At 37.9% G+C, this 16,039-nt stretch overlaps 1 protein-coding gene across 1 annotated transcript in view; it reads right to left on the bottom strand.

Moving 5' to 3' along the window:
* The window catches only part of LOC145771320 (nuclear pore membrane glycoprotein 210-like), a 65,721-nt gene that overhangs the window by 35,447 nt on the left and 14,235 nt on the right, over nt 1-16,039 (bottom strand). The window contains exons 3-5 of the mRNA XM_082583067.1: nt 5,817-5,928; nt 5,198-5,270; nt 3,218-3,348 (exon numbers count right to left, since the gene is read on the bottom strand). Coding sequence (XP_082439193.1) covers nt 3,218-3,348; nt 5,198-5,270; nt 5,817-5,928 — 316 coding nt within the window. The remainder of the gene's footprint in view (nt 1-3,217; nt 3,349-5,197; nt 5,271-5,816; nt 5,929-16,039) is intronic.

Raw genomic sequence — 16,039 nt, 5'->3', positions numbered from 1 at the left:
GTAAAAACGACGGGTTTTGCTAACTAGGTTGTGTGCTTTTGTGAATGCAAGTGCAAAATCGCCCATTACGTGATCACAGAAACCCTTTTAGTGGAAGGAAGTCGAGTTGCAACCGTGTTTATCTGTCTACTATTCTTTATTCACATTGCAAAAAAATTCTCCATTCTTGGAACAACAAGTCGATAAGTCAGACATAAATACCAACTTGCATAGACCTTGACAAGTAAAAGTAGCCTACTTCGAAGAAAGTTAGAAACCCGTTGTGTCGAATAGCACGAAACGTGTGTGGCGAAATATTTGATGCCAGGCGTTAGAACTTCGATCAAAGCATTTTCCCGCAGTGTTCAAAATGTTCCTTTCCATAAAAATAGCGGCATTTTTCATCTGTATTTCTGCACGTCTGGTCGGAAACTAGGCTGTTTTCTACATGTGAAAAACTTTCATAGCAAGAATCCAACAGTCATTTTACCAGAGCAATATTGTTAATTAGCTCAAACTGCGAAATACAAACTGGCATAGACGTTGACAACTCAACGTAGCCTAGGTTATTTCATCTATAAAAGAAACCCGTTGTGTCGAATAGCACGAAACGTGTGTTGCGAAATGTTTGATGCCAGGCGTTGGAACTTCGATCAAAGCGTTCTCCCCCAGTGTTCAAAATGGCGGCGCTGACGCCTTGGGAGTTTCTCGTGTGAAGCGTCGCTTTTAGACCTTGCTTTGAAGTACCTGGCGCAAGAAAGTTTACGTAAGTCAGCACTCTTATGATTGCATCACGTGATGCTCTCCCCCCCCGATTGTTCCTCGACCTGACGATGTTTAGTCCTCTCTCAGTTTTTTTCCTTTTTATTTTCGTTTTTTTTTTTTTTCGTAAGGCACGGCGTTTGTCGAATAGTGATGGCGCGTGTCGAGTGACCTCGTCACCGAAAAAGGCAAAAATCGCAGCCCTGGTTGCGAATATATAATTTCCCGTGCATTTTAGCGCGCATCTAGAAAATGTGAATACTGTATCCCTTGGCTTCCATTCAAGCAGGAAAACTTTCGATATTTACGATTGGTGACATTGAATCAGCGTAACAAAGGTGAATTCTTCGCCGATGGGAGTACCGGTACTTTTACACTAATCACACGCAACTTAGTTCAAGTCTTACGTCACAATGTCTGGCTTTGATCTGCGAGTAATATTGATACGGCAAGGTTGGTTACAAAATTAGATTATGCGAGTCGGCTATTACAGCAAGATGCAGCAAAATTTGTTTAGTTTTGGAATTACAGTAAGAAAGAAAAGGCCCAGGAAAAATTCACTTTCGCTCACATGACGCGCAAAAATAAACCTAAAGAAAAAAGCTTGGTGAAACTTTGCACAACAGAAAATAGTAGCGTTTCAGTGTAGAAGTTTTCTGACTCGTGCGCAGAGCATTGTGACGCAAGAAGCCACACGACCTCGTTCGGCGTAAGTTAATTAGTTATGCGGCGTATTGAACAGCTACACGGCGCTTTGACTCTTCAAGTGCACGTCGTTGTTTTGATAAAAGCTTTTCAGAGTCAGTGACTTCGCTGAAATTTTGAAAAGCCTTCTAATCCGTAGCTATAATTCTCAAATGGCGAAGAATTATCAAGATAAAGTGATTAAGCATGACGATCGACGCTAAAACTGGTGTGTCCGCCGTGAGACTTAATTTGTCCGCCGAGATAGCTGCTCAGACCGGACACGTTTGTCCGCCGTCAACAAAAACGAATTTCGAGGCCTGCTTAAACAAAAGAATATCCTCAGATGGAGGAATGGTCGATGGCAAAAAACACAGTTTTTAATCTTTATTGGCAAAAAAGAATTGAAAACGATACACTGAACTTTGAGGCATCTCGCACCCCTAAAAAATGGCTTGCGACCTCGACAGGGGTCGTGACCTACACATCATTGTTTTTGTTTTTTTTTGAAATCTCCTCCCCCCCCCCCAAAGACTACTTGATGAATCTGCCCCTGCCCCCAAAAACTGAGAAAAGTGCAGTATTCGTACTAAAACACATTGCTCATCCAACCAGTCAACAGATAAATTAATCCATTCCAGCGTTAATAGAAGTATGAGGTGAGATGTGCATTAAGTATCGACAATGTGGTAAGGTGGGGCAATAGCTGCCAGATTCGAAACATCTCTGTAGGACTATGTGATACCTATAGACTACAGGACAAGGGAAAAACTCCTTTTTTTAAAAATAAGTTATTGGAATTCTTCTGTAGTCATGACAAAAAGGAATAGATACTTCACTTCAAGTTTAAATGAAATCTTACGACTCTAACTTCCACATAAATTTGCTTTTTAGTTGGATGGATTTAATCAAATAGGCTACAAAGTGTGACTTTCAAACGAAAAAAAATTAATGTTGGAGCACAACACATGCAAAAACATAGTGCCTGCAATAAGACAAATACACACATTTTTGCAAAAATTTAAAATCAAAATTATAAAAAACCGGAGGGTGATGGAAAAAAAACGGAGTTCATATTCGTTCTCAGCGCTCCAGAAATATGCATACACAATTCTTTGCTTTTTTGAATGTTTCTTTTTGTGTTGCACTGTGTTAGATGCACAACTGTCTTGATGAAAAACTGGAAGACTGATGACAGAGCATGAGAGTGACACAACGGGTTGGGAAGATAAGATGATCCTCGTTTAAAATTGCTGAATACAAGAAGTGAACGACCCATGGACCATCTGTTCCACAATACCACAAAAAGTATATTATACCAGCAAAATTTTACGCAACAAAGTTTCTCAAAACAAAAGCAATTTGCCATAAAATCATTTCTGTAGGAAGAATTCACTTGTTAGGATTTTTTTTTACAAGTAGAAACTTAAAACCCAATCCCAACCTAATTAACTCTCCATCACCACTTATCCATTGCATGAAATAAACATGAAACTGTGCAGTGTGCATACACTCAACAAGTAGCCATTCAATTTAACAGTTTTCTTGCTGAGCTGTTGTGGTTTTTGGGAAGGGGTAACGCACTAACGCAACACCATGGGCTTTAGACACCAATTCACTTCGACACCAATTCTCTTTGTACTCTCCTGACACAAAATGATCATACGCGTCATAAATATCTACAGGATATATACATTTTCAAAGTTGGCTTCTTCAAAAACTTTGCATAAAATGAAATTTACAAAATAAATTTGATTGTTAATATATATCCTAATTTCAGTAGCAAGTTTACCTGAAAGTAAAATTGTATCCGATTGTTGTCCAGCCTTTTCTAACTTTTCGACGTACAATTCCGCCGAGTAGTCAGTTTCAATGAACTTATTTATTTTCAGAATGGATTGTGCCGGCATGACATTTCCATCACTGAAAACATACAAAAACAGAGATCGGATAATTGTCTATAGAACCAAGTCTTCAAAGACAAACGCTATCCGAAATCATTGATATGTCAGCAATGAAGAAAAACACATGAGTTTTACGTAAAGACAAAGTTTTTTTTAACATAAGCAACTTGCAACGACTGTGTAATGTGTATTGTAGTGGATGCCTGATTTAAACTTACTGTGATATTTAAAGTGATAATATTGATGCTAAGTAAGTATTTCAGTGAATATTCAAAATGCTTATCTCATGGCCTTAACCATCAACACAGGCGGTCTGCAACAATTCGGTGCAGAAGATTCGGAGATGGCTCCATACAGGGGTCCATGTCTTTTAGGGGCAGACAGTTAGGTGCCAGTCAAATAGGCGCGCACACTGTGGTGTCAGGATATTTAGGTGCGGAGCACTGTAGCGCCCGTTCATTTAGGACCTAGGTGGTATTCCTAGTAAAGTCTGCAGATTGTAGCAGCTCAGCTTTGGCGATTCAACCTAGTCAGGGTTTTGACTGAAAACTAAATTTTTCTTCACTCAAGCCTACCAACCGCTTGAATATAGGCTACAGTATTTTTTACTGATGTTTAGCGTAGTTATTATTTGACTTAACTAAAAGTGAACTCAGTCATGTTCGGAAACTTGAACAATTTATTGTGCTGACGCAAACCTGGACTAACAACAAATAAATGCCGAACACGCGCATTAAAAAAACAATTTATTTTTCTGTTCAATATAACATTTTGTGTGAAAAGCATTGCCAGATAAAGCAGCTTTACTCACTGAAGCCATGACTATTGATTAACAACAAATAAATGCACACGCATTAACAAAACAGCATATTTTTCTGTTCAATATAACATTTAGTGTGAAAAGCATTGCAATACCAGCGAAGCTGATACAATCTGCAGACTTTACTAGAAATAGCACTTACATAAACAAGCGCTACAGTGCTCCGCACCTAAATATCCTGACGCCACAGTGTGCGCACCTATTTGTCCAATGCCTAACTGTTTGCGCCTGCTCAAGACTTGCTACCCCATTCAGAGATGACCGATTCAGTTTAGACATTTTCCAAAATCTTGTGACAGCTTCTGTTTATTTAGAGACCTTGTAAGGATCGTTTACGTAGACGGTTTCCATGTTTAACTTCCCATACCCATGGAAATGAAACGGTTTAAGTTGTAATATTGTTTCATAGCGTAATTTATATTATGTTAGAGCCATCTGTAACATATTGTTACTGCCTTACTCGTTATTGATTTGCTAGAATGTATATCATTCTCCTAAATAATTCCTATAAGGGCATATATGTAATAAACAGATGCCACCATGGATGGGTTTTGATACTGCCTCCATACAGACAGTTAGGCCTGTATTTTAGGGTCTGCTACTATTTGATGAGTCCGATTCGGTGAGTTCCTAACCTTTAACCCCTAACCCCAAACTCCTAACCCTGAAACGGCAATAATAATTAGGCTACGATACCCAATAATTAAAAAAAAAATTGAAAAAATCCCCCGTTAAGAGATCGGACTCACCGAAACGGGCCATTCCGGTATTTTAATCATAAAACATTTTTGACAGCGATATAATGGAGGTAGGTTTTAACTGAATATATTACTCCTCTGAATAAACTCTCTTCTTTAAATAAACAGATGCCAACGTGGGATTTCAGTGAACTTTCATCTCCATACAGTCAATTGTATTTTAATCATGAAACGCTGTTTGATAGGGCGTCTTCACCAAACCGGTTGTCTCCTAAAAAGATCATCTCTGAATCGAGCTATTCTGCAAAACAACACTTGCCGAAAGTTAAAGTTATCATCAGAGTTCCTACCTGCCTTCTGCTTCGTGGTCAGGCACAAGATTCCAGTCAAACAACATGAATGCAGTGCTGCTAAAAGTATTTCCTAAGTAATGACAAGAAAAGATCAATGACTTTTCTTAGATATCAATAGTTGTCATGCATAAAACCGTTAAATGTTCATTTTCTATACATAGCAAAAATTTGAAAACAAATATGATTTCTACTCTCCAAAACCTTTTGAAAGCTTTACAAGTTTTTTTATATCAACTATAGCTGCTAGTCACCTAAATACCTTTACAGCCAGTTTCACCTTAATTAGATTTCATTAAAAAGTTTTTACAGAAACAAAATCTATTTCAATAACAACCTACTGATTACTGATGGTCCTTATTAGGATAAAACAGGCTGAAAGGGTATTTAGGTAGCCTATCTAGCAATCTTACTTGATATAGTTTACTTGGCATTGAGCAATTCTTGTAGTATTGATAGTATCATATTTATTGTTTAACTTTTATTATGTTGATGTATTGTAGACTTTTGCAGCAACTAGTGAATTGAATAATGCAGAGTTAAATTAAAGTGACAGACGTGTCATTTGTGTGGTGTGTTTGACTTTGTCATCGCAAGACTAATTCACTTATGAAGCTACCTTCTGCATCCAATGCTCGAATCTGTAACGTTTCCGGAGGGTCTTCTAAGTAAAGTTCACGAGTACGGGATGTTATGTCTATGGAATCAATCCGATCAATAATGACATCACACTGAAAATGTAAATTCTTAAGATAAATTTCTGCAGAAAAGCTAATCAGTTTTATTTGGGAAGCAAATAAACATAACGGCAAAAACTTGAATAGTAATTTTCATTTGAACAATGAGTTTTCTTGTTGTGTCTGGCCACTATTGGTCAGCCATAATAGTTTACCATAGGCTGTCATTGAGAATTCTTGAAGATAGCAACACCTCGGTTTTGTTGCATTTTTACTATAAATCAGAAATACAACCTCAAGACATGACTATTGACTACAATGAAACAGGAAGTGTTGTACAAGGTATCGCATCGCTCAATCACAGTACACATAATTTTACAATCTATGTTGTTCAATGGAGAAAAACTTTGCTTAATTTTCAAGATTCTTTTCTGTGTTAAATTAGAGATGTAGTGACATAGTGTGTAGATTTCAATCAAAATGATCTATATCAGTGGTTCTCAAACTTTTTCAAAAAATCTGTAGAACGGTCCAATTGCAATTTTTTCGACGACTCTCGGTTCTCCAAAAACTTAAGGCAAATTAGCGCAAAAACGGTAAATAATAATTTATTTGTTACCTCCATGCAATTAAAAATGCACATGTCAATAAAATGGGTGCACCTACTTGGGTGTTATCAGTTCTATGTTAGGTTCCGTTTGGTTCAATATGATCTTGATGTTATGCATTTACATCTAACATGTTTTGAGCTAGGTATCAATGTGACATTGACTTCTGTATCTTTGACACTACCTGCGGCAAAATGTTTTCCGATAGCTCAGATATTCTCCTACTCACAGTGTCGTTTGACAAAGACACTTGCTTCAGCTTTTAAACTTCAGAATCTCTCAAAAAGTTTGATGCAATAACTTGGCAAAAAGGTTAGATCAGTTGTTCTCCGATGGTGTGAGGCTTCTTAGTGATAGATATTTTTCTTGCAAGTTCGTAGGAGGCCCTTAACCCTGCAGTATTTTCCTTCAATTAATCACCAGTGCTATCAAATATTGACCTAACTAAACTATCAGCTTACTTTTAAAAAAATCTGCATCTTTGTTTTGAAAATCTGAATGATGTGTTACCAAAAGAGTCATTCCAGCCCAACTCAACCAGTGCTTCCATGGGTACCCTCTCAAATTTTGCTCAAAATTGCACCAAATGTACCTCTATGGGAGCAATGAAAAATTCACAAGTTTCAGATGAAAATTCCAAGCAGCTTAGATTTTATGGCCGTTTAAACTTTACGGGCCTCATCCCTTTTTCGTAACAATGGACCGCCGCGTTCATTTTCAATGGTTTTTGAAGGCACATATCTTCATTTCTATGCATGTAATATGCCTGAAAATTGGTATTATGGATATTTTTGGGCTGCTCTTTCAAAATCTGCTGTCATAATTGGACAAGATGTGTTGATGAAAAGTTACAGGCATCTCAAAACTGAATTTTTGTTGGTGAAAATGTAAATTTTTCACATTTTGACCATCAGCTGTGAGTCCCCCTCTTGGCCAACATCACCAAATTTGTGTAATTTAGGCAATAAGCATTGTGATGAAGCAATAGAAGCAAAATGTCTTGATACAAACAGGAAATAATGGTTTTAGAGGCTACTGAAAATGGTTACCACTTAAAAAATACCCCTCGGGCCCCCTTTTCCGGGGGGTAGATAACCATGTAGATGGTACCCCAGAGTGATGAAACTTTCACCGCTTAAAGATACATGTCTTGGCTATGCCTGATATAAATTAGAACATCTCAACTCAACTCCTTCCTATACTACTCAGCTATTGAAAAGAAGCAGTTTTTCTGTACTCGGCCTGTATATTTTTAGGGTCATTCCATATCAAAACAGCCAATCTGAAGATATCTTATATAATTATGGTACCTCTCATATTTTGCTGAAAAGTTGTCATACTATGCCTTAGGCTACCAAATAAAAGAATCCTAGATCAATATCTCAAACGGTTATGCTATGGCGGCTATTTGAATTTCGGGCGGTACCGACTTGGGGAGGGGGGTAGCAAATAGAAATCTCAGCCATTTTCAGAGCCCCATAACTTTTATTTTAATTGTGTCAGAAGACTAAAAATTGCTGTGCTAGTTCATTATAAACTATACCACACAATTAAATAGTAGAAAACAACATCTCTTGATGCATAAGTGTTAGGTGGGTCATCAAAATCCTGCTTTTTTGTCCCGTATAAGTGTTTTTATCAATGTTCAAATGCTTTTACTACCCAAACCAATCAAAATATTTCTATAAAACCTAATTATATTAGGAGTGGGCTATACATGGGTCAAAAATACATTTTTGTTATTTTTCCCTGGGGACAGTTTTTTTCTATTCCATTTAACTTATCTCACCATAAAATGACAAAATTTTTGATCTTGTATCCAAGAAAAAAGTGTGCAGAGCAAAAATCCAAAATGGCCGCTATTTTCCATGAAAAACACATTTTTAGCCATAACTTTGCTATTTTGGGGTTGTTTTCTCTGGTTCTGGTGTCCAACCCTATGTTTGTGGGGTCAGGCAATCTGTTAGTGCATATCAGAAAAGTCACTGGCAATTGGAGGTTGACTTAATCCTAATTTTTACCAAATTTATCGTTTTTTTTTTCACCTTTATTGAGTTATTTCTTTAAACGCAGTTTCAATTTCAGGGACATTGTTTAAAATGTAAGATGGTTTTCTCCGAGAAAAGACCCAAGTTCCTGAAACTGTCACAGGGACAATCTGTTGCTCCATAGTGTCCTGAATGTCATCAGTGCCAGATGGTCGCTGCCAATTTTCATCTCCTGTGCCAGCACGTGTCAGATGGTCCACTCGAAATGTCCCATCCCCATTATCGTCGAGGTAAAACCCAACGTACCATCTTTTGTTTTCTTCTATATCCCATATGATGGCAAGTGACTGGTTTGGCTGGAACACCAGGCCTTCCTTATCCTGACCCTCTGCCTCGTTAGCTCCTGTAAGTGTTTGCACTATTTCCTCTTCACAAGGGAAGACCACTGCTTCCTCAACTTGGAAATCATCTCCAAGGAGTACAGTGAGGTTCTCAATCATCTCCTCTTGGGATACCTTGTTGACCTGGTAAAGTTCTCTGCGGACATCTGCATCATGTTGGTGGGTGAATCTCTGATATTGGATTTCTTGCCTTAAGAATGTCTTTAGCTCAGGTGGCTTTTTAGAAACAAGAGTTTTTACTTCATAGACGGATGTAAAAGGCCCCCCATGTTTTTTACATTTCACAAGGAGGTGGTCAATAAAATCACTGGCTCTCACTTTCTTTTGTAAATTTTCTTTCAATCTTTGTATTTTTTTCTGTTTCTGTTTGTTGCTCCAGGTCACCTCCATTAAATCTAGTTGTTTGAGAATAGTAGTGGTTGACCGCTCAATTTCATTGATTTGTCTTTCTGATAGCATAAGGTCATCTTTGATCCTCTTTGCTTTGAAAACCCTGTTTGAGTGTTTGGCCGATTGTGAAGCAAGATAACCAAACTTGGCCAAGTACCTCTCTGCATTCAAGTTGTTTGTCGGCAGGTTTTTTCGTTGGTCTGATACCAGTGTATGGAGAGGAGTTGCTCGGGCAGCATTAAGATCAACATCCCAATACTCACGCTTGCACTGCAGTTCTACTCCTTTTCCAGCCTGGATGCACATCTCTCCAAGAAGAAGATGATCAAGATCGCTTTGTGGAGCATTGTCTTCCATTTTCACATGTGTCTATTCTACATGGTAGTCCCGGAGGGTGTGTGTCTTTTTTTCAGCAAGGTCACTGCAGAGCTGAGGAAGGATGTCAATTAACAAATCCTGGTTTGCTCGTTCCACACAGTTAAGGAAGGGCATTGTCACTCGGTATGTAAAATTTGCAAGTGCTTTGAATCCTGCTATGATGAAATCATTCTCAAGGTAAATTTTACAAGCTTGAACAAGAAGATTATTTAGCGGTGTCTTGGCAAGTAACTGCTTCATGTATGGAATGCAATCATAGACTGCACCTGCCTGATATCCAAGTCGAGTAAAACGTCGCTCTTTGTAGAGGCTAAACGACTTATATACTCCAGCTTCCTCTAAAATCAAATCAAACTGTTCTGCTAAAGATGCTGTCTTGCCATCTCCCTCATGGGCTACGAGCTTTAAAAGAGCTGCCAGAGCAGTTTCAACCACAGATTTGTTTTGCCGAAGGTAGGCCTGCAATGCTGGCTCTCTCTTTACAATGAGTTTACGAAGACCAATTTTGTTTTCGAGAGCAGCGATAGCTGTGAGATTGTCTGTATCAATCCGTTCACATGTATGGGACTTACAAAGCAAATGATATGGCACATGCTTTGATGCAAGTTGTTCTGCAACAGCTATCTCAATCTTGAGATTTTTGCTTGCTGCATCTGTCATGAGGGCATCAATTTGCTCCCATAGATGTACTGCAGTCCAGCAACTTTTCACAAACCACCTTTGTCACAATACGAGCCTTCTCAACAGAAACTGCTGTTCTGTAGCTTACTGTAGTGATGGTGTCTCTTATCTCATGAGTAGTGTTTCTCACTTTTCTGATGGTTGGGGTTATGTTGATGTTGGCCTGACATTCTTGGTCAATAGTAACTGGAGCATTAATTGGCTCATTTCTCTTCGAAACTGTGATAAGCTCTAAATCCTCATTTATAAACTCTAGCTCTTCTTGAAGCTGCTCTTGTCTTTTTTCTTGGTCTTTGACTGCTAACCTTTCTTCTTCATGAACCCAATCTACTTCCTGGCTCAGGAGATGTTTTCTATCACCACAGTGATCTTGATAAAAGATTGCTTCATCACCTGTTAATTTATCGATGTTCTTTCCAATGTCAAACAGTGAGGAGTTCTTAGTGTGTTTTCCACGTGGCCCTCTTTTCGGCTGTGGAACATCCATAGCCATCCAAAGTTTATTCCGCACACGGAAAGATGACTTGTTGTGAGAGCATCTCATTCGATTTTCATAGTCCTGCATGATATATTCGAGCATCCGACGAATTGCACGTAGAGATATGATAAACTCGTCATCAAAACTGCGAACCCACATATTTCGAACCGCTGTAGCATAAGCAGTGATTGTGCTTGCTTTTTGGCAGACCTAAACAAAGATAATGTATTAGATTAAGAACATAACCTACTACACAGAATGTGTTTAGAAAGTTATTTCAAAGCTTGCAAGCATTTCTTGTGTGTCTAAGAAAAAATTGTATTTACAAAGTACACACAATGTTTACTTACCTGTTGTTCTTTGAATAGTGAAAGATGGTTTGAGCAGCTTCATAGATGGTTGGTAGCTTATCACCAATCCACAAATTACTATTATCTATTCTACTAAACTAAATCTTTAATAAAAATAGCAATACAGTAACTGCAAAAAGCCATAAAATAAGTTTAAAAAAGTGGGTAATTTTGTCAAACTATATCATAACTCTGAACGTAAAAGTTAAGCCCCACTTATTATTGCTTAAACAGATTGCCTGACCCCACAAACATAGGGTAAGACACCACAACCAGGTAAAAATACCCCAAAATGACTAAGTTATGGCTAAAAACATGATTTTTCAGAGAAAATGGCGGCCATTTTGAATTTTGGCCCTGCACACTTTTTTCTTGAAACTTAGACAAAAAATTTTGTCATTTTATGTTGAGATAGGTTAAATGGAACACAAAAAAACTGTCCCAAAAGCAAAAAAAAAATGCCCATTTATAGCCCACTCCTAATTATATATTTATAATATTGGGAAACGTTTCTTCTGCCAACTTGAATTTGGGAGCTGTGGTGCCATTAACAGAGATCTTATGGTGGTTTGAAAACCTATCAGGCAGAAATGGCCCTTTTTTACCCCTATGTTTAGAGCTCCAAATGACCACGTGGGCATTTTATGGTCATGCTCAAAGTTATACCAGACAAACACATGCATTTATTCTTTCATTTTATGAAATAAAATCTTTGCTTATCAAACTCCTTCACTATAAATTTTATGTCTTTAAAATGTAACATTTTGGTCATTTTTGGCAAATAATCTCAAGTCCGTAATGTAGGTGAGAGAAACTTCAACAATGATTTATCATGAAAACAGTGAAAACAATTAGATAGGCCTACTATGCTTAGTGATCATAAACATTGGAATGCTGACACTGTTTACCATTAAGTTAATATGTGTTCCAAATGATGCTTTTTTGTCTAAATTTTATTTCCACATCATAGCTTATTGCCTACTTTTTCATAGGTGAGAAGGGGTGAAAGCATCATTTTGAACATAAATTAATGAGTCGCGACCCAAAGTTGGTCGCCTGATAATTTTTTTTTTTCAGGCATATTGTATCTTGGGCGAAAAAAATAACAATAAAAAAAATCTAAAACGTGAAAAGATCGATCACAAAACTGGAAAATATAAACACAAGTCGTGAAACAATTCATGTCGAGACATCGGAAAGCTTTGTAGCATGATCGTAGTGCAAAAAGTTTTTTAAAACAATTTTCGCTTTTATTATTGTTATTATTATTATTAAATGTAAACCCAACAAAAATTTCAATCTCAAACATAAATTAACTTGACAAAGTTACGGGATATATTGTAACGTGCACTATATGTCACGAATGCTATGTCGGATAAACTATGAAAAAGTTTTCCACACGTTGGACCACGCATAGTCTGGTGTGGTAAAACGCATCAAAGACAAAGCCACAAGTGCTGTATGAACTTATTGCTTTCTCCACAGAGAGGCCTTTGCTGCAAAAATGCTGTCTCAAGAGCTGCACGAAGTGTTGAATGATGTGAAGTGTGTAAACTTCATCAAAACAAGTCCACTAAATCGGCATTTGTTTTCGTCTTTGTGGATTTTGATTATTACACTAGCCGACAAAAAAAAAAAATTTTGTGGTGCCGAAGATTTTTCAGCTGTTTTCAGCTAATTTGTGGTCGCTGATTTCGAAAATGTAGTCAGTTTTTGTCCATCAGATCTAGTTTTCTAGTTACGGTGATTCCACTGCAAGAGTGAACTTGTGCATGAGGGCCACTCCGTGTCGATTCACACAGTCAAGAGATTCAACCTTTCGATTTTCTTTAAATTTTACACACCTTTTTACTATTCTATATGATAAACACTTGCAAAATTTGAGTTAAATTTATTGAGAAACACGAAAGTTATGAACCATTTAGTTTGGGGGGGTCTGCTGAGGGGGCAAATTTTTTTTATTTTTGGCCATGTTTGAGGCCCTATTACTGCTAAACTAAATTAGGTACTGGTAACAACCCAATTTTTTTACAAGGGATAGTACTTCTGCCAAATATTAAAAAAACAACATCGTTCACTTTGTCACTCTAAAAGGTCAAAGGTCATAAACTCCCAAAGTTGGCCGTTTCCAGCTCTTGGTTAAAATTTTCCAAAATTTGGAAAGCTCACCAAGACCCCATTTTTGATTGATTTTGGCTGAAATTTGGTGGAAGTGTTGTTTACAGGATTCTCTATAAACTAAAAAAATTTCAGTACAAAATATTAAACAGATTGGGAGATATTTTATGTGAAACATGGGTCAAAATGGAAAAAAGTTAAAAGTGTGGTCCTTTTAATATCCCAGTTACCCATAACCCCAGAGAAAATTTGCACTGAAATTTTATCCGCATATTCACTAAGATATGACAAGTCTACCATGCAAAATTGATCCATGGTTCTCAATGTTTTATAGAAAGTATGCGTCAAAGTAAATCCAATTGTGGCAACCCTTCAAAAACAGGAACAGGAAGTTCTTCACTGTGTACAAGTGTGTAGCACTGGCCTGATTGCTGAAGCTAGGTTTGGATATTGCAAGAAAGTCCTATTTTTCCTGTTTATGCCTTTTGTGTTTACTGCACAAAAACAGCAGTCGCTATTATAATATTTTAGCTCATGCCACACCATTAGACTTCTTTTGTTTCGTCCATTGACGTAAATGTTCTTTCAAAGTTTTGCAAACAATGTGGGGAGCCCAAGACTTATCTTGATCCCCAACTTCACTTTACAGTAAAGTAAAGGTGTGGAGTCTGAAGGTGTTGTGTGTCCACACCTTTACTACTGTTTACTTTAAAGTTTTCTTGCTAAAATTGGCTTGTTACCTAATTTAGTTTAGCAGTAATAGGGCCTCAAACATGGCCAAAAATAAAAAAAATTGTGCCCTCTCAGCAGACCCCCCAAACTAAATGGTTCATAACTCTCGTGTTTCTCAATATATTTCACTCAAATTTTGCAAGTGTTCATCATATAGAATAGTAAAAAGATGTGTAAAATTTAAAGAAAATCGAAAGGTTGAATCTCTTGGCTGTGTGAATCGACACGGAATGGCCCTTATGCACAAGTTCACTCATGCAGTGGAATCACTGTAACTTAAAAAGTTGACCTGATGGACAAAAACTGATTGCATTTTCGGATTCAGCGCCCCAAAGTTAGTCTAAATCAGTTCAAAAACCGCCGGCACCAAAAATTGTGTCGGCCAGTGTTATCAAGCATTGCTGTTGCACACACGATAGTTGTCACGAGGTCGTGTCCTGAAGCGAGTTTGTAATTTGCGAGAGGAGATTGCTATCTTCCTGAGGCAACAGAACTGTGTGAGATTAGCCGAGAAGTTTTTGCAAGAAGATTTCAAAGAAAAGTTGCTTACCTTGCCGATATATTTGACTCTTTGAATTCTCTAAATTTATATATACAAGGCAACGGTTTTAAGGTGATTGATCGCGCCGCAAAAGTTTCTGCTCAACACAAAAAACTCATATTCTGGAAAAGTTATGTCACCAGAGATGAGTAGGCTACGATATATTTCCTCAGCTAATGCAATATATCTGTGGCAATGAAGTTGATATTAAGCAAACGATAATAATTAGACACCTGGAACAGTTTGCCAAAAAGTTTGTGCACAACTATGGAGAATCTCTAACACTTAATAACCAAAACGATCGGATAATTGATCTATATGTTGGAAAAGATCTGACTCAACTTTCCATCCATGTTGCAGAACAGTTTATGGACATAACAACAGAAGTAGCAAACCGTATTTCTTTTGCATCCTTCAAAGACAAATACCCCAAAGATTCTGCAAACATCCACTTTTGGGCTTTCATGTACAAAGTGTATCCCACAGTTTCACAATTAGGGATTCAAAAACAGATTCCATTTGCAACAACTTACCTTTGTAAGATTGGATTTAGCGCCATGTGTGTATTGAAAACTGAACAGCGAAACCGGCTGGAAGTTAAAGCCAACATGCGGCTATGCCTAAGCAAAATAACGCCTCGATTTCAAAAACTCACTGACAGCAAGCCAGCACAGCTATCTCATTAGTGATTTGATAAACATATTCATCATAATACATCGTCGGTTTGTTCCCCACTAGTGGGGGTGGCCGATTGTTTCCGCGCAGCAATTGTCTTAATCCCTTTTCTCCATTTCACCTTGTCCCTTGCATCTTTCTCCTTCAGTCCGACTTTTTTAAACTCATCCTTCACTTGTTGTTTCCACGTTCTTCTTGGACGACCGCGTTTCCTCTTCCCATCCACCTTTAGATCTAGTGCCTTTCTAAGAAAACTTCCTTCCTCCCTCCTTATCACATGTCCATACCATCTTACTCCATTTGCCCTTGCCAGTTGGTCTATGGTCTCTCTCATCTCTAGCATATCCAACAATTCTTCAGTCCTTTTTTCCCTTCTCGTTTTCACCCCACACATTGCTCTCACCATTGACCTTTCCGTTCTTCTCAGGATTGCCAGTTCACTCTCTCTCAATACCCATGTCTCGCTACCATATAGCATTGCAGGCCGCACACAGCTCCGATATACTTTTCCTTTCATCCTTAGTGAAAATTTTCTGCCATACAACATTTCCCCACATTCCCTGAAATTTGCCCAGCCCAATCTTACCCTTGTTGTCACCGCTGCTTCACATCCACCACTTCCATTTATCCGATCACCCAGATAACACAAGTCTGTCACTGTTTCGATGCCATGGCAGAACTCATCATCATGGCCTTCCACTTCATTCCTTCCTTTACTGCATTTCCCACAAACAAAACACTTCGCCAATCTTGTTGCGGCTTTCTTGACATTAGCACATCTTGCATGTACCCACTTTCCACATTCCTTGCATTGCATTGAATGCA

This window comes from Aplidium turbinatum, chromosome 5, assembly GCF_918807975.1.
Source record: "Aplidium turbinatum chromosome 5, kaAplTurb1.1, whole genome shotgun sequence".
Taxonomy (NCBI): Eukaryota; Metazoa; Chordata; class Ascidiacea; order Aplousobranchia; family Polyclinidae; genus Aplidium; species Aplidium turbinatum.
The sequence above is the reverse complement of the archived record's forward strand: the minus strand, read 5'-3'. Positions and strand labels throughout refer to the sequence as shown.